This window comes from Pteronotus mesoamericanus, unplaced genomic scaffold (assembly GCF_021234165.1).
Source record: "Pteronotus mesoamericanus isolate MK-2021 breed Mesoamerican mustached bat unplaced genomic scaffold, CSHL_Meso_final contig_181, whole genome shotgun sequence".
NCBI lineage: Eukaryota > Metazoa > Chordata > Mammalia > Chiroptera > Mormoopidae > Pteronotus > Pteronotus mesoamericanus.
The window spans coordinates 10,774,234-10,796,453 of record NW_026555077.1 but is presented as its reverse complement, the minus strand read 5'-3'; the positions used below and the strand labels follow the sequence as shown (position 1 = coordinate 10,796,453).

The 22,220-nt window shown below is 37.0% G+C and overlaps 2 protein-coding genes across 3 annotated transcripts in view; one reads left to right on the top strand and one right to left on the bottom strand.

Moving 5' to 3' along the window:
* Positions 1-13,479, bottom strand: part of SPATA1 (spermatogenesis associated 1) — a 46,758-nt gene extending 33,279 nt beyond the window's left edge. The window contains exons 1-3 of the mRNA XM_054566850.1: positions 13,208-13,479; positions 7,159-7,204; positions 92-198 (exon numbers count right to left, since the gene is read on the bottom strand). Coding sequence (XP_054422825.1) covers positions 92-198; positions 7,159-7,204; positions 13,208-13,479 — 425 coding nt within the window. The remainder of the gene's footprint in view (positions 1-91; positions 199-7,158; positions 7,205-13,207) is intronic.
* Positions 13,480-13,827: 348 nt separating this feature from the next.
* Positions 13,828-22,220, top strand: part of GNG5 (G protein subunit gamma 5) — a 166,025-nt gene continuing 157,632 nt past the window's right edge. The window contains exons 1-3 of one of the 2 annotated variants that reach the window (XR_008528603.1): positions 13,828-14,047; positions 17,558-17,701; positions 21,501-21,727. Coding sequence is in view for 1 of the 2 variants with exons in the window: in XM_054566916.1 (XP_054422891.1) it covers positions 13,829-14,047; positions 17,558-17,683 (345 nt within the window). In the remaining variant the exon portion in view is untranslated. The other variant, XM_054566916.1, reaches the window with a different exon arrangement.

The following is a 22,220-nucleotide window of genomic DNA, read 5'->3' as shown; positions in this document are numbered from 1 at the left end:
AATTTTTAAATTTCCAGAAAGCATTTTTCTCTGTAGAAAAAAAAAGATTGCTTTTTCAGGCATGTTGTAACATTACCACAAATATACTTGCCTTAGAAATCCAGCTGAAATGAATTTGTCAACAAATTCTAATGAAATTGTATTTAGCTTATAGTTCCATGATCCTTCAGGGACATAAAAAATATGAAGTTCCACCAACTAAATAAATTGAGAAGAACATCAGCTAAAATATCTTTAAAGTGAAAAACTCAATTGATGTCCTCTAAATTTTAAATTTAATTATCATAATTGAAATAAACAGGGAATACATTCATCCTTCTGAATAAACACAAAATGAAGAGTCAAAAATTAGTTAAGTTGGCTACTTGGCACTTGGAACACATTTTCCCTTGGAAAGAAGGCCACAGATGTAGTCCTAGATTACCCTAATATCTCTGACATAGACTGTTCTTTCTGTGGCCTGCAGTAAGGATACTAGACCACCAAGGTCAGTTTTCTTATTGCCAACATTTCCCACTCCCCCAATCCCTAAATACTCAGTTCCATCGGGATGACCTTGTAGATTCCTTATCATTTATGTATTGTCTCCCTAGCACAGTGTGATGATTGCTAGTTCTCGGCACCTGCAAAAGTGTGAATACTGTGGTTTAGGGAATATTTTGCTTTCCAAGAATTCTAGGAAGAATCTATTCCTGACCAGTGATGGGAAAAGGCGTGGTTGTTCTTAAATAGAGCATGACTGTAAGCGTAGCTTATCTGTGCTTATATATACTAACTCCTTTTCTATTAAAGTTATGTTATGACTTCAATTAAATCCATCTATTTAGAAGAATACTTAGATCACTACATATTAAAAGTCAAAGCATTTAAACAATCATACTTTACAATATTAAACATCTGAAAAAAATGTTAACATTTTGCAGTAATAATGACACAAAATTAATATTAGTGATTTCTTATTTACTGATTTTAGAGAGAGGGGGAGAGAGGGGGGAGAGAGAGAGAGAGAGAGAGAGACATCAATTTGTTGTCCCACTTATTTATGCATTCATTGGTTGATTCTTGTATGTGCACCCTGACCACAATCTTGGGGTATTAGGATGACATTCTAACCAGCTAAGCTACTCAGCCAGGGCCAATAATTTTTATCAAAGATAAAAATGGCTCTTGAACTGAATGTTTTGAAGTTGTTTTTATAGATCAAGTAAATTACTTCCATACTTTTTATCACAGAAAATTAACCAACAGCTAAAGATGTCTCTACAGCTCTGGTAGTTAAGTATGCCGTATGTTACACAGTATTTTGAACACCAAAGTATTTCAATATTATTCCCACCTTGGTTGGGTGGATCAGTTGGTTGGAGCCTTGTCCCATACATCAAAAGGTTGTGGGTTCAATCCCCAGTCAGGGCCCATACCTAGGTTAAGTTTCAATCCCCTTTTGGGGCACACACAGGAGGCACTGATGGATGCTTGTCTCTCTCCCCCCACCCTTTTCTCTCTCTAAAAGCAATAAATATATACTTGGGTAAGGAATCAGAAAAGATTATTTCCTACTATACTATATTGTTAATAGCTAATACTATACTATATTATTAATACCATAACATTTAATAGCTATTAAATATTTGCAAAACCTTCAAAAGTCTAAAGTAAATATGACCTCACCTTTTATAAAAATGTATTAAAATTTTATAGGAGAAAAATATCTGTGGAAGTAAACATTTTACTGTTTTTTTAATCTTGCAATTATTTAATATATTTTTAAATATTTTATTTATTTTTAGAGAGGGGAAGGGAGGAAGAGAGGGAGAAAAACATTAATGTATGGTTGCTTCTAATGTGCCCCCTAGTGGGGATCTGGCCTGCAACCCAGGCATGAACCCTAGACTTGGAATTGAACCGGTGACTCTTTGGTTTGCAAGCTGGCACTCAATCAAGTGAACCACACCATCCAAATGAAGTACCCTCAGGTGCAAAATCTAAGGGGGCAACAAAAGCTCAGTAATTAAGATAAATATTCTTTTAAAATCTATTCAATGCAAAAAAAATCATGATAAAAAAAATACCAAAAACTTAAATAAAGTACTATAGAGCCTGAGGAATAAGGAAAAATATGGGCCCTAATATGCATATTTCTTTTTTTTACATTTGGTTTATTTTAATTTTTATTTATTTTTTTCAATATATTTTATTGATCACAGTTGTTCCACTTTTCCCCCTTTCCCTCCCTCCACCTGGTATCACCCATTCCCTCCAGCAATCATCCCTGCCCCTCTTAGCTCATGTCCATGGGTAATGCATACAAGTTCTTTCGCTATTCCATTTCCTATACTGTTCTTAACATCCCCCGTCTATTCTGGACCTACCAATTTGTATTTCTTAATCCCTGAAACTTTTCCCCCATTCTCTACCTTCCCCCTCCCAACTGATAACCCTCCAAATGATCTCCATATTTATGATTCTGTTTCTGTTCTGTTTGTTTGCTTAGTTTGTTTTCCAGATCCAATTGTTGATAGTTGTGTATTGCCATTTTAATGTTCATAGTTTTGATCTTCTTTTTCTTAAATAAGTCCCTTTAACATGTCATATAATAATGGCTTGGTGGTGATGAACTCCTTTTAGCTTTACATTGTCTGGGAAGCACTTTACCAGCCCTTCAATTCTAAATGACAGCTTTGCTGGATTGAGTAATCTAGGTTGTTAGGTCCTTGCTTTTTATCACTTTGAATACTTCTTGCCAGTCTTTTCTGGCCTGAAAAGTTTCTTTTGAAAAAATCAGCTGACAGCATAATGGGAACTCCTTTGTAGGTAACTATCTGCTTTTCTCTTGATGCTTTTAAGGTTCTTTATATTTCACCTTTGGCATTTTACTTATGATGTGTCTTGGTGTGGTCCTCTTTGTGTCCATCTTCTTTGGGACTCTGTGCTTCCTGGCCTCTGGAGTTCCCTCTGGGAGGAAGTTGTCCCCCAGCACTTGCCCTGATGCCAAACACTTCAGTTTCTCTCCATATGCCACTGGTACCCCTCAAGCTGCTGCTCTGACGCTGGAGCCCAGGGGGAATGAGTCTGTTTAAGTTCTAAGTCTATTGTGGAACATTTAAGAGGGATCCCACAGTTTCTTCTGCTGCCCCAACCCCCACTGATTTTCACAGCCAGAAGTTACGGGAACTTATCTTTCTGGCAATGGAACCCTGGGCTGGGTGGTCTGGTATGGGGCTAGGATCCCTCGCTCCTGAGGTATCCCTTCTGATTACTATTTGCCACACATGGTGTGAAACTTCCCATACTTCTAAAACATACATTTTTTAATGGTTAACTTTTTGCAGAACAGCAAAGTAACTGAAAAAATGTTGAAAATTTTAAAAGTACATATTAAAACTCATAACATTATTTTAGGTTAACCCTTCTGTTTATACCAAACATGAATTTATTATGATTTTACTTTTCTTGTTTTTTCTTTTTTTTCTTATTATTACTTTCCATGTTTTAATGGAAGCAAACTCATCAATAATATCTTCATAAATCTATTAATCACTTAAAATATTTAAAAAGTTATATATAGGGGCACATATTTTGCCTCTTTTTTTGGACTCTAAAATGGCTAGGCGTGGTACTATCAAAATGTTGGTATCTTGCCATCATGGATTTTTGGCATTGTTTCATTTTTGAAATCTTGTATTAAAATATTTATCTTTTTAAAATTTTTTGAATTATTGTTCAATTATAGTTGTCCCCATTTCCCCCCATTACTCTCCTCCACCCTACCCACTCCCACCTTCCACATTCAATCCCCTCCTTGTCTTTGTCCATGCGTCCTTTATACATGTTCCTTAACGACCTTTCCGCTTTTCCCTGTTATGCTCCCCACCACCAATCACTGTCAGTTTGTTCTTTATTTCCATGTCTCTGGTTCTAGATTGCTCGCTTGTTTGTTTTGTTGATTAGGTTCCACTTATAGGTGAGATCATATGGTATTTGTCTTTTACCACCTGCCTTACTTCACTTAGCATAATGCTCTCCAGTTCCATCCATGTTCTCACTAAGGATAGGAGTACCATCTTCCTTTCTGCTGTGTAGTATTCCATTGTATAAATGTACCATAGTTTTTTGATCCACTCATTTAGTGATGGGCACTTAAGCTGTTTCCAGCACTTGGCTATTGTAAATTGCACTGCTATGAACACTGGGGTGCATAGGTTCTCTTGAATTGGTGTTTCAGGGTTCTTAGGGTAGAGTCCCAGCAGTGGAGTTGCCAGGTCAAAAGGCAGTTCCATTTTTAGTTTTTTGAGGAAATTCCATACTGTTTTCCACAGTGGCTGCATCATTCTGCATTCCCACCGATAGTGTACTAGGGTTCCTTTTTCTCCACAACCTTGCCAGCACTTGTTAAAACATTTTTATTATTTACTGAATTTTTTGGTGCCCCTCTTAAATTTTTCACCCAAGGCAAACATCTGATAAGTTATATAGTACATTAGAAAGTGGTAAGTACTGGGAAAAAAAGAGTAAGAACAGGGAAAGAAAAATTGGGAAAATAATAGTCGAGATAGTTCTCAGAGAAAAGGTGAGATCTGAGTACAAACTTGCAGGTAAAGAAGGAACTAGCCAAGGAGAGATATAGAAGGAAAGATCTCCAGGGAGAACTAAAACAAAGGCATTAAGATGAGAGAGTTCTAGTACTAGAATGATTGACGTAGACAGTGTAGGGGAAAGAGAAGCAGGAGTTAAAATAAGAAAACTGAGGAGGATGAGGAACAAATTATATAAGGCCTTCCAGGCCATGGCAAGATCTTCATCTTACAAAATGGGAAGTCAACATAGTGTTTTAATAGAAGCATGAAAACATCTGACATATTTTTATTGTTTTATGAAAAATTCTAAGCATACATACAAATAAAAGGAATAATACTAAGGATGTCCAAATACCTACTATTCAGATTTAAAAGTTAACATTGTGCCACATTTACTTCCCCTTTCTCTCTCTCTCTCTCAACCACTCAAAGTAAATCAGGCATCAAGACAATATACTCCTAAATACTTTGGCATCCATCTTGTAAAAATACAGTGTTTCTATAACAAAATCACAATACTATTTTCACATCTAAGAAAAATAACAATTACTTAATGTCAACTAATATCCAGTTCATATTCAAATTTCCAACTGTTCTCAAATTTTTTCCTGGACCTAGAATTCAAAGAGAACACAGTGGATTTGTCAAGTCTCTTAAAAAACTTAATCAGGAAGGATTTTCCAGATGTTTTTTTTTCTCCTTGTAGCTTTGACTTTTTAAAGACTGGACCAGTTTTCTTATAGATTCTTCTACAATCCAAATTTATTTTATAAAATCCTTATGGTGTCTTTATTTTTCCAGTCCCTCTATCTCCTGTAACCAGTTAACTGTATAGCCTTCAGAGGACACAAATTGGGGCAAGAATACTTTATGAATGGTGCCCTGTATTTCTTTATTTTTTTCTTTTTTTTAATCCTCACCTAAGGACATTTTTTCCACTGATTTTAAAGAAAGAGGAAGGGAGAGTCAGACACACTTATACAAAAGAGAAGCATCAACTGGCTGCCTCCCGTATGCAACTGGACTAGGAGACCAAACCCACAACATAGGCATGGCCCTGACTGGAAATCGAGCCCTTTTGGCTACAGGATGAGCCACACTGGCCAGGGTTGGTGCCCTATATTTCATATTGCTTCACATCAGGACACACATAATGCTCTACTTCCAAATCTTGATATATTTAATAACTACTAAGGGGATAACAGAACTGCCCATAAGGGACAAGAAAATGGAAACTGTTATTGAAGCTATTTGAATAAAGTGTGAAATGATGGTGGCTCAGTCCAGTATGGCTCAATAGCAGTAGACATGTTGAGAAGTAGTCAGATTTTGTATATAATATACAGCTAGAAGTCAGCCCATTAGAAGTGAAGTTTAAGAAAGGAATCAAGTATGACTTCCAAGGCATCTGGCTTCAGATACTGAAAGGCTGGGTTAGCCATCAGCTAAGATGGGGAAAGGGTTTTGGTAGCAGAGCTTTTGGGGATGAGGCAAAGAGCCACAGTTCAATTTTGTACATGTGAAGTTTGAGATGTCTATTGGTCATCCAAGTAGAGATATTAATAGGCAATTGAAAATATAAACCTGGAGTTTGGCAAAGAGGACTGGGATGGGGATTTAATTTGGGAATCCTTAGCATAAAGGTGGTATTTAAAGTTATTAGACTGGATGAGATCACCAAGGAACTAGTGCCATAGAGTAGAAAACAAAGAGCTGACCCCTGAAATTCTCCTAATTAAGAGATCAGTAAGAAAAAGAAGACTGAGCAAAAAAGATTAAAAATGAATAACAATAAAAGGTAGGAGGAAAAACAAGATAATATATACATTAAAAGCCAAATGAAGGAATAATGTCAAGGAAGAGTGAGTGATCAACAGTGCTGCCATGTACAGATAGATCAAGTATGCATGGGATAAGAATTAAGCAATAGATTTAGTAATGTAGAGGTAAATTTAAAAAACAGCAGTTTTCGTGGAGTAAAAGCTTGGAATTATTTTAAAGGGAAAATTAGGGAAAGCTATGAAATAGTTGTCTAAGACAGTGAAAGAGTGAAATGAGTGAGTGGGAGATAGTCTAATTGCCTACCAGCAAAAGGTTCCAATGGAGAGTCAAGGTCATGAATTTAAAGTGAGAATAGTCCTTATGCTAGCATATGTTCTCCAGGCATATTATGCTGGCATAGGCATAGGCATAGGTGTAGAATTGTATTAACCAGGGTTTTGTTTCGCCAAGGACTAAAATGAAAAGGAGGAGGAGCAAGGAGTCAAAAGCATTGGCAAGAGAGTAACCAAGACTGCCTACGGTATTTAAGCCAGCTAAGGAGGGCATTACAAGATAGGAAAACAAACAAACAAAAAAAAAAAACAGGTGATTGAAGGTCCCAGTACTTCTAAATAACAGTATTTAGAGGAAGTGAGCTAGAGATACAAGAACTATAATCAGACAATGGAATACATGGAGTTGGGTTCAAAGTGAAGTTAATATCTTATACTTTATGTTATCCATATTTTTGCTTTATCAAAACTTTTCAAAAAAAATAAGCAGGTTTTTCTTATATTTTAGTAGTATAAAAACATTTTCTTACCTCCGATGAGGAAGGTCGACTTGGATTGAGGGACAAATTTGCCAGTCTATGGATGGGGCAATTATCAGTTGGAATTTTTTGCGGTTTTTTACCTTTCCTCATTTAAGTAGTATAAAGGTTATAATAGATTTTTGACTGGTTTAAGATAGTATTCCACTCATTTCTGGTCCTGATTCATTCAAGAAGTGAAAGAAAAAAATAAAAGGCTTTAAAATAGACTCAAAATAACAATTTAGGTATGTATAAAATCTTATTCTAATTCATATAGACATATTACTAATAAATGGGGCTAATAATTGCAATAAAAGGACCATACGCCCTATACAACTAAAGTGGTAAATTATAATAGACTTGTGACCAAAACATATTTTAAACAATTCATTTTCTCTTTGTCAAAAGTTAAGATAAATACATATAGTACTATCTATAAAATAGAAATATACTTTGAAAGTGAGAAGAGTAAATTTATATACATTGTTGTCGGATGATAAAAACTGTTTCACGATATGCATTTCTTCCTGGGCTTGTATATCTCACTAATAAATGTTAACGATCATTCCAGATGGAAATACTAGTCTTTAAGTATATCAGGCTACATTTGTATTATTTCCTGTATTTTTCCTCAGAGAATTTATGGTATTTTACAAGAATATACAATAAAATTTAAAATATATAATAAAAATTAAAAAATAAGGTAGCTGGAAAGTAATAATCAAAGGTGGAAATCCTTAAGAATATATACACTATCATAGCAACAACAGAGAAGATTTTTCAAGATTTCAGAGCATTGTTCCACCTTGGTTTATGTTAAAATAGTGATATGAATCCAACAATTGCACTTAAAATTCTTGGGATCTGGTCCTGATTACTGTTCTGTGAAGTCCTACCAGAAATGACTCATTGCTCTAATGGCACAAAAATTAATTAGATTACATCCTGGAACACACAATCTTTTAAATCAAATTAGTTTCACACTGTACTTCCTATATAATTTTCTTACAATTAAAACTTAAAAATGTCCTTTGTGGTGGTTGCACCAGTGTGTTGAATGGGAGAGGCAGTGGTTGCAATGGGCTTATTCCTTATGATCTAGTGCCACAAGACCACCATCTTCACAGCCGCCAAGGAGTCCGGCACTGTGTTCAAGCAGGACATTGTCGAGGGTCACAAGCAGCGGCTGTGTAAGGATGATCAACTTCTGTATGACAGCAAGACACTGGCGAGTGTGTCTTTACCAGTCAACAGCTCTGCTGCAGGCCCCAGCCATTGTGGGGCTGGCCTTTTAGGAAGATGATCAAGCCCTTTTCCATTGTGTCAGAGCTCCTGATGTTTTTTTTTTTGAAGCTACAGGACTCAGGAAGCAGTGCCAATGAACAAGTCCTTCCGTGAGATGACCTGGCACCCCTCACCCCCTTTCCCTAGTACCTCATTCTCCCACCCAGTGTTCTATCTCCCCCCAATAAGAGATTTGGGTGTCAAAAAGAATGTGCTTTGTCATTTTAATCATCTCAAACACTATTTAAAATATATTAGCACTTTAAGAAAACATGTAGACCTTTTCCATTTCTGTACCTATCCAAAAGCTCTTTCTGCCATTGTACTAATATTAATCTCTATTATAAAACTAAATGAACCACAACTCAGATACATCTATAGTAACTTCCTTATTAGATAAGAATTAGTGGTAATAATCTGTAATAATTACAATACAATAACTGGTATGCAAATTAAGAAGCCAAATTTTTAACTCCTGTGGATATATTAAAAACTAGATATTTTTATTTTTAGCATTTTTATATTTAGCAAATTTTTAATTAAGCAAACTCAAGACAGACCAATCAAGACCTGCTTTATTATTGTCCTAAGGTAAACTGACCCACTATACTGTGGAACAACAAAGAAGCTATGTTTTGAAGTCTAACTTTTTTTACCACTTCTGATTAGAGCAATACTGAAGATTAAATCATGGCTGGCCAGAGACAAATTAAATGGCCTGGCATGAAAAATGAGCCGTTGGGAATTAGAATTGGAAGATCTCAAGATTCAAGTATGTAGTAAACAGATACTGAAGCAAAAAGAGTGGAGAAAGGGAGGTTGTGAAGTAGTATCATAGCCAGGAGGTAAGTCTATGTTATGAGAAACCAATAATTATTTGTAAACAAAGATAGAAAAAGAGATAGAGAATAGACAGAATAACTAACTAGCAGTGAGAAGGAAACTGAGGAGATACATAGGTAATTCATGTTTATAAGCCCTAGAGAGAAGAGTCAAAATTTTTGCTATTGAGCTCTCTTTGCATCTACTCCCAGTTTGGCCTATCAGTGAAGTACTTATATTTTGGATTTCCATGAGATAACTCTCTCCACTACTGCTTTATGTTGATCTTTACAATAGTATCTTCATTGCTTGAGGTAACTTAAGTCTTTACTATCAAAACCAATATAAGCTTCATTAACCTCTTTAGGCATGCTTAGAATTTGTAGTCAGATCCTAACCAAATCACATTTCACTTTAACCAACTCCTAACACATAATCTTTGGTATTTTCAAATTCATTATTTATTATTAATTAGCTAATTAACAAAATAATGGCAATTCAAACAAAAGAAGATTGGTAGCTTGATAGCCAAATACAAAGAAATGATAGGGTTCTAGTCTAATATCTCATTTACTGCATAATTTCACTTCACAGTTAACCCCCTGCCAGAAATGAAAAATTGGCTTTATCTTGCATACTAAGTCCCATCAACTGATAATTGGCATATTGGCATGCCTAAAAGTGAGATACTGAAGAGGACCCCAAAGCCACATCAGGCCTCATTAGGAATGTACAGAAATAAATTATCAACCATAGGATCAGGAGGAATAACTGTTGGTAGATATATCATCTGAGTTTTCTGATTTACTCTCTACTTTAAAGACAATTAGATATAATGCTTTTCTCTGCACTTTTCTAAAATGATTTTGGGAGTCAGTAGCAGAGCTGAAAATCAAGCTTAAGAATTTCCTATTTATTAGCCCTTTCCAGTGTGGTTCAGTGGTTGAAGTGTCATCTTATAACTAAGGTTGCAGGTTCGATTCCCGGTCTGGGCACATACCTAGGTTGCAGGTTTGATCCCCAGTCCAGTCCAGATGTGAATGGGAGGCAACCAATTGATACTTCTCTCTCACATTGATGTTTCTCTCTAAAAGCAATGAAAGAAAATGTCCTAGCATAAGGATTTAAAAAAGAATTTTTTAAACTTTTTTGTTAAATTGGAGTGACAATGGTTAATAAAATTATATGTTTCAGGTGTACAATTCTACATCATCTGTATACTGTACTGTGTGTTCATCACCCCAAGTCAAGTTTCCTTCCAAGTTGTCCCCCTTATGTTCTCTTCTACCTCCCCCAACCCCTCTTTCCCTCTTGTAGCCACCATTCTATTGCCTGTGTCACTGAATTGGGTGTTTTGTTTGTTTTTTTGCTTAATACCTTTACCCTTCTTACCCATCCCTGAAACCCTCTCCCCTCTGACAGCTGCCAGTCTCATCTCTGTCTAGGAATCTATTTCTGTTTTTTAGTTCATTTTGATTTTATTCATTAGATTCCACATATGAATGAAATCATATGGTACTTGTCTTTTTTTTTACTTAATTTCACTAAGCATAATGCTGTCTAGGTCCATCCATGCTGTCACAAAGGGCAAGATTTCCTTCTTTTATGGCTGAGTAGTATTCCATTGTGTAAATGTACCACAGCTTTTTTATCCTTATCTATTGATGGACACTTGGGCTGCTTCCAAATGTTGGTTATTGTAAATAATGCTGCAATGAACATAGAGATGCATATATTCTTTTGAATCAGTGTTTCAGGTTTCTTCAGATATATCCCAGAAGTGGAATCATTGAGTCATGAGGCTGTTCCACTTTTAATTTTTTGAGGTAACTCCATCCTGCTTTCCACAGTGGCTGCACTAATCTACATTACCATCAACAATCCACGAAGGTTCCCTTTATTCCACCATCCTCACCAACACTAGTTTGTTGATTTACTGATGATTCCATTCTGACAAATGTTGAGGTGATATCCCATTGTGGTTTTAATTTGCATTTCTCTGAGGATTAGTGATGTTAAGCATCTTTTCCCATGTCTATTGACCATCTGTATGTTCTCTTTGGAGAAGTGTCTACTCAGATCCTTTGCCCATTTTTTAATTGGATTTTTTGTGTGTTGAGTTGTATGAATTCTTTATAAAATGTGGATATTAACCCTTGATCAAATGTATCATTGATGAATATGTTCTCCTATTCAATGGGTTGTCTTTTCATTTTAATAGTTTCTTTTGCTGTGCAAGAATTTTTAGTTTGATGTAGTCCCATTTGTGTTTTCTTGTTGTTGTTTCCCTTGCCTGAGGCGATGTATCAGAAAAAATACTGCTACAAGAAATGTCAGAGATTTTACCACCTGTGTTTTCTTTTAGGATTTTTATGGATTTGAGTCTAACATTTAAGTCTTTAATCTATTTTGAGTTTATTCTTGTGTATGGTATAAGAAGGTAGTCTAGTTTCATTTCTTTTGTGTGTGCCCAATTTTCCCAACACCATTTATTGAATAGAATATCTTTACCCATCATATGTTTTGCCTCCTTTGTCAAATATTAATTGACCATAAAGGCAAATGGGTTTATTTCTAGGCTCTCTATTCTTTTCCATTGACCTGTGTCTGTTTTTATGCCAGTACTTACTGTGGCCATGTAGCATAGTCTGATATAAGGTAGCATGAGACCTCCAGGTTTGTTCTTCTTTCTCGATAGCTATGGCTATTCAGGGTCTTTTGTGGTTCCATATAAATTTTTGGAATATGTTCTAGTTCTGTGAAATATGCTATTGGTGTCTTGATAGGAATTGCATTGAATCTGTAGGTTGCTTTAGGTAGTATGAACATTTTAATGTTAATTCATCCTCTCCATGAATATGGTAAATGTTTCCACTTATTTTTACCTTCTTCAAATGTTAATCATGGTGATCAAGGGAGTTGGGGTTATTAGCTCTTCTTTAATTTCTTTCTTCAGTGTCTTATAATTTTCTGAGTACAGGTCTTTTACATCCTTGCTTAAATTTAATCCTAGGTATTTTATTTTTTGATGCAATTATAAATGGGATTGTGTTCTTAGTTTTCCTTTCTGGTAGTTCAATATTAGTGTATAAATATGCAACTGATTTCTGGATATTTTGTATCCTGCTACTTTAGTGAATTCATTTATCAGTTCTTGTAGTTTTTTGGTGGAATCTTTAGGGATGCTTAAGAATTTCTTAGTCTCTGTTCAGTGCCTAGAATTAAGGATTTTGGTGATTTTTATTTCTTGTCTGATTTGATAATAGGGCATAAAAAGAGATGTTCAATGGACTTTAGAAAATCCTAAATAAATACTAAAATTAGATACCCAAAGTGACCTACATTTAAACATAACAATATAGTAGAATCTCATACAAAATAATTGAATTGATTGGGAGGCAGAGAAGCACGTTTCTAGTCCTATATAATCTATAAGACCATTCATTCATGTTATTGTACTAGAGGAATTCATTTGTTTGTGTTGTGCACATCGAAGCCCAGTAAGATGTGAACAGGAGCTTGCAGCAAAGAAAGGTTTTTAGAAAGGTTAGGTTTTGTCGACATAGAGCAAATTATATATGGAATTTTTCACTATACAAAAATTTTTAAATGAACAATGAAATTATTCATTTTCACAGAAATCATCAGTATATTCATTGACGAGCTACACAGAATCGGAAATATCTGTCGTTAAATGCTGTGACGTAACACAAAACTTTTCCCATGGGTGCAACTGAGCCTATTTTGCTTGATTAGATACTACTGTCTCTTTAGAAAACCCCTTTGAAGATCAATTTCAAGCAGCAGGTAACAGCATTACAACTTAAACACAAATAAGCAAACTTTCCCGAAAAACACACAAAAAAATAGTTTTATTTTTTAAAGTAAAATAAGCGTTAACCCCCCAAATGAAATAGGTAATGAGAAGACAGCTGTAAGCTACAATCAGCACCTTGGCTTTTTCACAGCCTCTTCCAGAAAACCGAGAGGCAAGAGGCAACAGAAGCTAAACCGTGAGAAGATTCTCTTTTCTCTAGGGAACCAGCGCCCCTGCTCCCTTCGGTGGGTTACAGCGATCTTCACGCCCTCCTTCGGGGTTAGGGCTCCGACGATGGGTAGGCGGGCTGAGCGATGGGTCGCCCATTGGACAAAATTTGGTCTCTGAAAGACGCGTCTCTGTGGTGCTGGGGTGCCAACAACGCGCCAGTTACTTCTGGCTCCCATGGCTCGGTAGGGATCTCCCCTTCCCTTAACCTCAGCCGCCAACTCCGTCAGGAAAACTGGAACCTCCTTGTCAACCCTCCACGAGGCCTTTTATAAACTCCCTCAAGCGTCCGACTTTCGCTCACCGGTATCCTTCAGAGTCCCTCTTGGTCTCGGCGGCCAGTAATGAGCTTTTTCCTTACCTCTCCCAAATCGGCAGAGGAGAGGCTGGGGCGGGACGTCTGCGGTCGCCTCCAGCAGTCGCCGCGCCCACCGTCCCCTCTGCCCCTCCTCGCTCCCTTCTCCGCCTCCCTCAGGCTTGTCTCCCGCGGGAGTGAAAAGCTGAAACTGCTCGCGTAGGCGGACGCGCATGCGCGCTGAGGGTGGAGCCGCTGAGCAAAGAACCGGAAACTTAGAGACAAAGTTCCGAGCCCCGCCTCTGGCTTCGCTGCCCTGCTGTCTGGTGCCGCGGACTCACAACCAAGTAGGCCCAGTTGTCGCGTGCACCATGTCTGGTTCCTCAAGTGTCACCGCTATGAAGAAAGTGGTTCAGCAGCTCCGGCTGGAGGCCGGGCTCAACCGCGTGAAGGTAAGCGGGGTCGGGCAGCCGAAGGGGAGGGAAAGGCGGCAGTGGCGGCCGCGGGTGGGAAGCGGCAGACTAGCCGGCTGGGGCGGGCGAGACTCGCTTCGCCTGGTCAGGTTGCGCTCTCGGCGCCGGCCCGGGAGCTGCCAACTTTTAGAGACTGAGCCGCGTGGGTCGGCGCTGTGGTTTGGGGGCAGGTTAGTGCGTCCTTCCGCCCCAGAACTTTCCAAAATGGGCAGCCGCTGGCTTGTACTGCGGCTTTCCGCATTCCGACCCTCCTCCCCTCTCCCTCCCTCGGCGGCGGCTCCAAGACTGGCCCAGCCAGCAGCTGCTCCGCGCGCGGTCCGCACCCTTCCCGTCGCTCTCTACCACCCTCCACCATCTCTCGACACCCGACAGTTTTATCCTACTTTTGATTGAAAGCAGATTTTTTTTTCTTTTTTTGTGCTCGTGTCAAACCTTTCCAAACCCACTGCCTTTAGTAGTAGATTTTTTTTCCCCTTCCCTGAACACATACTTGGGAACGGATTCTGGCATAACTTTAGGTTAAAGAAGCGTGTTTGTTTTTGAAACGTTCCTGGTGTATAAGGTTACCACTAGTACCCTCTATAACCAGCCTCATACAAAGCGTGCATTTCATACCTGTTTGGCAGTTTGCCGTGATCTGACCTTGGGGATATCTACAGGTCCGGATACCACAAAAGTGATTAGCGTGGACCAGTTTTGCTTATTTTGGCGTCTGGTTAGCATTGACCTTGTCTTCTGTTAAGTATTTTGGGGGGAAAAGGCCTTTCGTGTGTGTTGAAAGTGTTAGTCCAAGCTTCTGATTTTTTAAATTTCAAGTGGATTGGCTTCTTTCTGGTACAGGTCAGTTTTTATATGAAACTTGTTACAATTAAAAAAAAAAAACGAGAGTAGAATATAAATCATTCACTCCATTAAAAACAGCAGCCATTTTCCAAGATGATTTAATTCTTTGCTCATCAGGCTACTCTTGACTTCTCCCAGAAATGTTTCGAAGAGTAAGATGGTCTCTCATTTACTTATTTCCTTAAGTAGAAATGTCAGGGACCTCAGGAGGATAGGGAAATTCCCACCAATCTTGGTATGGGATTCCCCTCCCTGTTGTGTAAGTGCTGTGGACTCCATTGCTGTTTGGAATTCATTTCTCTAATCTCCAGATACCTTATCCAGTGGTATTTATGGTCAGTCTTGGTTGGATTTAACTCTGAAGTTTGACGTGTATTTCTTAGCCAACCATTACTTTATCATTCAGGTGTGCCTTTATCATGGATTGGAGTGTCCCAGGAAAGAAAAAAATGCTGGTTGAAAGTTTGTTAATTTAAGTAGGGGTACTTAGCCCTTGTCTCCAAAGAAAATGAGGTGAAGTTCTCAGAATAAAGTGCTCGAGGGCTTTGTTATGAAACCCTTAGCCCCTCCAATAACTCCTAAGCATGATGCCTGCTCCTATACTTAATTCTGTAGAAGGCTTCCGGTCGGGATCATTAAAGCCATCACAAGTGACTTGGTTTCAGAATTCTGAATTTATCTGATGCTAGGGTTGGGGGAGGAGGGGCACATTCCACCTTGGGACTTAATATGAACTTTTCTTTGGATGAGTTGCAGAATGTGGTGTGTTCATTTTGTGCATCCTTTTTATCCCTGACCACTGGCAAAATGTTGGGCTTTTGGGGTTTTTTTAGGGATATTTTTAAGCTCCACAAGTTTACTGTTTAAACCTTTGTTTCAGTACAGTTGATAGAAATTGTCACAAATGCTTGATAAATTCTCCCACATATCAGGTGACCATGCAATTCGTTGCCATCCCAGGACACTTTTGAGATTGAAAGAGGGCATTCATAATTATGCAAGATTTAGTCTTCTGAATGGTGATTATTATGGTGCCTTAGGGGCTAGCCGCTTGTTGAGTTTCAGAACTTTTGTCTCAAGTTTTCGACCACTCCATGGAAATTCTCACTGATTAGTTTCATGCTGATGGTTATTTGGCTGGATTTCTGGGCATCAAGATCTCAGTTTAAATGTCACCTCCTCAGTGACACCTTCCTGTAGGTCAAATTCTAACAAACCACTTTAGAGCACCTTGTCTGTCTTTTTCTCTGAACTGTCAGCTCCATAACAGCAGGGACTTGGTGGTTTTTACTTATTCTCAGTCCCTAGAAGTATATTTGTGAAAGGGAGTTAAGCTGGAGCTTACTACACTTTAGGCAGAACATTAAGATACTTTACTGTATTTTTACTGCTGATTAATATGAATGAAATCAAGTTACAAGATTGTGAAAAATGATACCACTTTACCTCTAAACCTACCTTCTTTTTGAAGGGAGCAGAGTCGCCATTTAGCATAGTACTTGGTACAAGGTATTTTAAAACTACTACTTTACACACTTACAAAATAAACCTATGGAACTCATTACCCATTACCATACAACTCATTACCATACAACTGGACAGTTGTGTAAGTCAGACATACAAATAGATTTTGAGAGCAGAGTTTAGATTCCTCTCAGAATGATGGATCCTTTTATCAGGTTAATGTCTGGGGTACAGCAATAGTTTGCTGGCTTTCTTGGTATAGAGACCATTTGTGATGCTCTTACTTCCTTTTCAAAAGCCAAATACACCAGCTGGACTGGACAACTAACTGCTTTCACCTTCCTTGAGGATAGTTAAAACTGAGAATAAATGATTATTTTTCCCATCTTCCTGAACTTCAAGACTTAGGATATTTTATTATTTGGGGCATCTTTTAGTCATCCATATTCCACACCTGAACCGTTCAGTTCATTGTTTTTGTATCCTGCATCACCTTACCAGAATATATACAAATAGAGAATATTTAAATGATACAGTATACTGTAAAGCCATATAAGTTCCTTAAGTCCTGTTTTCGTGGCATTGCATACACACATGAAAATTAAGGCTACTCAGTTTGTTAAAATTAACTGAAGTTTACTATCAGCTTTTCAGTCATCTGACACTGGGGAGAAAGCTCTGACTTTCCAGTAACATTAAACAGCTGATGATACATAATACCAAAACAATGGACTGAATGGTTTAGATTTAGAATGCTGTGTTCATTCACAGTAGTAGCATTTTTCCAGAAATACTGCTTTCAAGACGAAGTAGTAGTTTGCTAGAATTTTTATGCTTTTTGCTTTGCTTTTTATATCGTGTGTACTGCTTTTAATAAAAAATGTGGCTTACCCTCAAGGTTGCACTTGAACAGCCTGCTATTAATAAGCTAGCAAAATGTGCTGTACTTTGCAGATAAACGGAATTGTACTGTTTGTACTGAATCATTTGATGCTTTTAATGAGCAAAAGAAAACATAAACTAGTCTCATTAACATTCAGTGCTTTAAGAGTTCAGTAGTAACTGTTAACCTTTCATTTAGTATGTTTTGAGTTAAGTGTTGATTGCAGGTATTGTGAAAGATTTGAGAGGACTTTCCCTTAAAACATCACCTTCTACCCCTTCCCCCTTTGTTATGTATAGGTTTCCCAGGCAGCTGCAGATTTGAAACAATTCTGTCTGCAGAATGCCCAACATGACCCCCTGCTAACTGGAGTATCTTCAAGTACCAATCCCTTCAGACCCCAGAAAGTTTGTTCCTTCTTGTAATGAAATGAACCTTTGAAGGTAAGTAAAACAACAGAATGCACACAGCGAGATGGGAATAACCAGTCTTCTTTTTCTTTGCCTCTGTGCACTTGTTTGGCACTGCAGGTTTCCCGTCTTGTTTTGTGAGGATTGATGAAATTTACTGATTTAGTAGTCAGGAAGACTAGTGGTTTCTGTTTTATCATAAAGAGGGTTAAATAGATGATTTAATAGAGTATGTAGAAGAGTAACAAGAAAATTACACCACTGTGACACCTTGTCACTTCTTATAGCATGGCCTAATGGTGTATTTTCAGGCCCCAAGATACTAATTTTTGTGTACATAGCAAACAGTTTCTTAAAAATCTGCATTGTTTATGGGGATGACTTTTAGAGTACTACCAATTGATTTGGATTGATTTCTGATGCTTTTGTTTTACTGGAATTAAGCTATAGGGAAGCTTAGCAAAGAATGGGGAGTTGTGAATGCAAGAGAAAATGAGACAGTTGGATAAGCTGACTTCTAAATTTTTTTAAAAAGATTTTATTTATTTACTTTGAGAGAGAGGGGAAGGGTGAAAGAGTGGGAGAGAAAACATCAGTGTGTGGGAGATATTCAGTTGCCTCTTGCATGCCCGCAATTGGGGACCTGACCTGCAACCCAGGTATGTGTCCTGACTGGGAATCGAACCAGTGACCTTTTGGTTCACAGGTCAGTGCTCAGTCCACTGAGCCACACCAGCCAGGGCTGACTTCTAAATTTTAATCTGTGCCTTCTAGATCAAATGTCAGTATGTGCAAAAACATGTTAGTCCAAAACATGTGACCGACACATGCTCTGGATAATTTTAAAGGGTACTACTTTTTATGTAGCATAGTACTTTAGTCAGGGTGTATACTTAGTTATATTGACCTATGGGAAGCAACCTTAAACTAATAGTACTTTTAAAAAAAAAAAAAGAGAGAGTATGGCACACACCCTTTACAAACATTCTAACTCCTCAAAGTTCAGGAAGCTGCTTCCTAAAATACCATGTTACATAGCTGTGCCCTCCCTAATTACTTTGTAGACTTGGGAGTGTCCAGGAAGTTTGTATAAGTGTAACATGTTTCCAGTAAATGCAGTGATTGGTTAAGTAGATTAAGGTTTTTGAAATGGGGGGGGGCACATTTGAATAATGGGTTTCCATATAGAAGTGATTAACAGTCTACCTCCTATTTCATAGTTCCTTGCTTCTGCCAATATTAATTCTTCATGGCAGTTTTTGGAAATTACGTATTTATATGGTTTATTGAAGATCTTTTTGAAACTTTGGTTCCAGTTGTATTCACTTTACAAAATGGCTTATTTTTGTTTGATACAACATACTGTTAAGAAGCGTGGCTCTTAACTGGCTGTTAATAGTCTATATTTCACAGCAGTCTGCAGATAAGTGTTTCAGTATGGCTGGGATAATAACCCAGGTTTCAAAGTAAAATAATGGTTATTAATCCTGGCAGTATTTGTAGGTAATTGATTTGAAACACTTCTGGCTAGTTAAAAAATATTTTGATGTGAAGGCATTTCTTCTCAAATTTGATGTATATACCAATCATTCTGTTAAAATACCAGTTCTAAATCAGTGGGTCTGGAGTGAGGCCCTAAAATCAGCATTTCTTACAAGCTCCCAGGTTATGGTAGTGCTGGTGGTCCTAGGCCCACAATGAGTGGAAGTGGCATGGGTACAAAGAATCTACAGGTGAATCTTTATACTTGTAGCTTCTAAAAATAATACGGTTTTTATAATTAAAAAAAACAGCATAGGCAATTTATCAATAGCTAGTATAAGGAAAATAACAAATTACCATGGTCAGTATTCCTAGAAATAACTATTGTTAACAGATACTTCCTTTTAAGAGAAAAAAAAATTAAAAAGTGAGGATTGCCCTGGCTGAGTGGCTCAGTTGGCTGGAGCATTGTTCTGTACACTAAAAAGGTTGTAGGTTTGATCCCAGTCAGGGCCAGGGTTGCATACAGGAGGCAGCTGATGGACATTTCTCAGATTGGATGTTTCTCTCTCCCCCCTTCCTATCTCTCTGAAATCAATAAACATATCCTTGGGTGAGGATTAAAAAAAAAAAAAAAAGATTATAGTATGTTGTTTTTCATTCTTCTTAAAAACATGAATTTTATTTCATTAAATATTATTTGTAAATGAGATGTTTGATGGTGGTACTGTAACTTAATTATACTTTATTGAATATTGAAGTTTCCAAATTTGAGGCTACATTAAAAGGAATGTTTTGACATTTAAATTTTATTAACACCAGTCTTTTTAATAAACTTTGCTATTCCACCTGAAGCTGGATGCTGGGCCCTTGCCAACCTATTTGCTACTATTTTCTGCCCATCTTGTCCCCCCCTTTTTTTATTGGGTTGGTGAAAAAGTCTGTATGGTTTTTTCCATAAAATGTAAGACATTTTTCATTTTCACCAATAACTTTATTGCTTTGGATATTTTTAGTCTATCAGCTATCTCCTATGTGGTATAACATTCATGATTCTCAGTTAATGTCTCAGTTTGATCATTATCAGCTTCAACTGGTCTACCCGGAGCATCATCCGGCAAGACATCTCTAGCACAAAACTTTGCACACTACTTTTGATAAGTTCGAGCAGTCTTGGCACCTTCTCCATACACTACACAAATCTTTTTTTTCATTTCAGTTGCTTATTTACCTTTCTTGAAATAAGCACAATATGCTGAAAATGTTGCATATTTTTTCCATTCAGTATTAAAATGGCTTTATAAAAATTCACCAATTTTGATTTTTTTAAATGCACTCTGAGTAACAGCTGTCACACAATACAATCTAACAAAATTGTTTCAAATGAAGTTAAAGACAACTAAGTGCTATTAGAGCCATTTGGGAAAAACCAAATGAACTTTTGGGCCTACCCAATAATTTGCATTAATTGAACACTTTCATTACAAAATATCTCAATTTTTCAAATAAGTATAAAGATGAACCCTGTATCTACCATGCCGAATTAAATAATTTTCCTCACCTCCCCAACCTCAGTCCTCAAACCTAGTTTTCTTTACCCAGGACTAATTTATTCAATAAATACACAAGATTAGACCCATCTTTTAAAAAAATAGTTTAAAAGATACACTTTTCTTACCTTTCCACATAGATAACACCTTAAAGTTCGTATGCCCATATTTTTTACTTTTTACAACACGTTTCTTGGTTTATCTCCATGTAAACTGTTTAGTCATTTTAATGGCTATAAATCTTTTTATCTTTTCCCCCTGTTGAGTTGCATTGAAGCTATTTCGTTTTTTTTTCTTTTGCTGTTAAAATATCGCTACAGGCACTATCAGTGTACGCATTTCTCTTTGTGTATAGGTTTATCTAGGTAAATAGAAGTGTGATTGCATTTTCTACCTTACTGGCTATTACCAGACTGCTCTTTGCAATGCTATTGCCTATTTTGTAGGAGTGTTCGGATTTTTTTCAACTTTAAGAGAGATTTTGGTATTAACCTTTTTTAAAATTGAGATCAGAGAGTATTTTAGAAATGATCTTGGCAAGTCAATCTTTAAGTTTTATTTATAAACCATAAATGATATATACTTTAGAGTGGTTTTGAAATTAAGTTATACTATAGTCATTTTCCATCCTATTTTTCTTTTCTAGAAACCCTGCGATGTGTCTGCTTAATTGAAAGTATTTTATAAACTGCCATTTAGATGGATACTGTAAAATACAAGATGTACTGCTGTTCAAAAAAATAAAAAACTATTGTTCTTTGACACTTTACCCTAATTCACCTTTTTCTCCTCCCTTTCAGGTATTCTAAACCACTTTTCATGAACCAGTGAATATTCAAAGAGAGCTAAATTTGAAGCCTGTACAAAAAGCTTATTATCCCTGTAACACGTGCCACACTATACAAACTTCGGCTTTTGTCAGTCCTTAACATCTACCTCTCTGAATTTTCATGAATTTCTACTTCACAAGGATGATTATTTTATATACACTGGCAGCGTCATACAAATAAATACTTAGTATAAAAGGGTTTTTGCTTAATTATTGGTAATAAACTATGTATTAATTTGTTTTGAACACCTGATAAATGGCAATTTTCCCATTGTCATTATGGGTTAAGTTGTTAGCATTTTTCCCACCAACTCCTCTCAGATTACTCTATGCCATACATTTCCAAGACTGCTACAGAAATAAAGGTAAGTTTGCATACTTCAAGGCTTAGGGGAAGCTACTAATACTAGTTTCTATTCAGGAGTTATTTATAGGGTTAACTTTGTTTTAATAACACATGTTTCTATCAGACTCTTAAGAAAAACTTCAGAACTTAAGACAAATCCTGGAGTACCACAATGCAATGAATGAAGTACAATATAGTAAGAAAAAAAAGAACGAAAGATTGGCTTCAGTAATTTGCAACTTTGCTTCAAGTCCTTGGGAAACCATTTTGCTTAAAATTTTTTATCTTTCTGACAGGCTTCAGGGAATGTTAAAACACTCCAGACACCAGGCCTCCAAACATTCA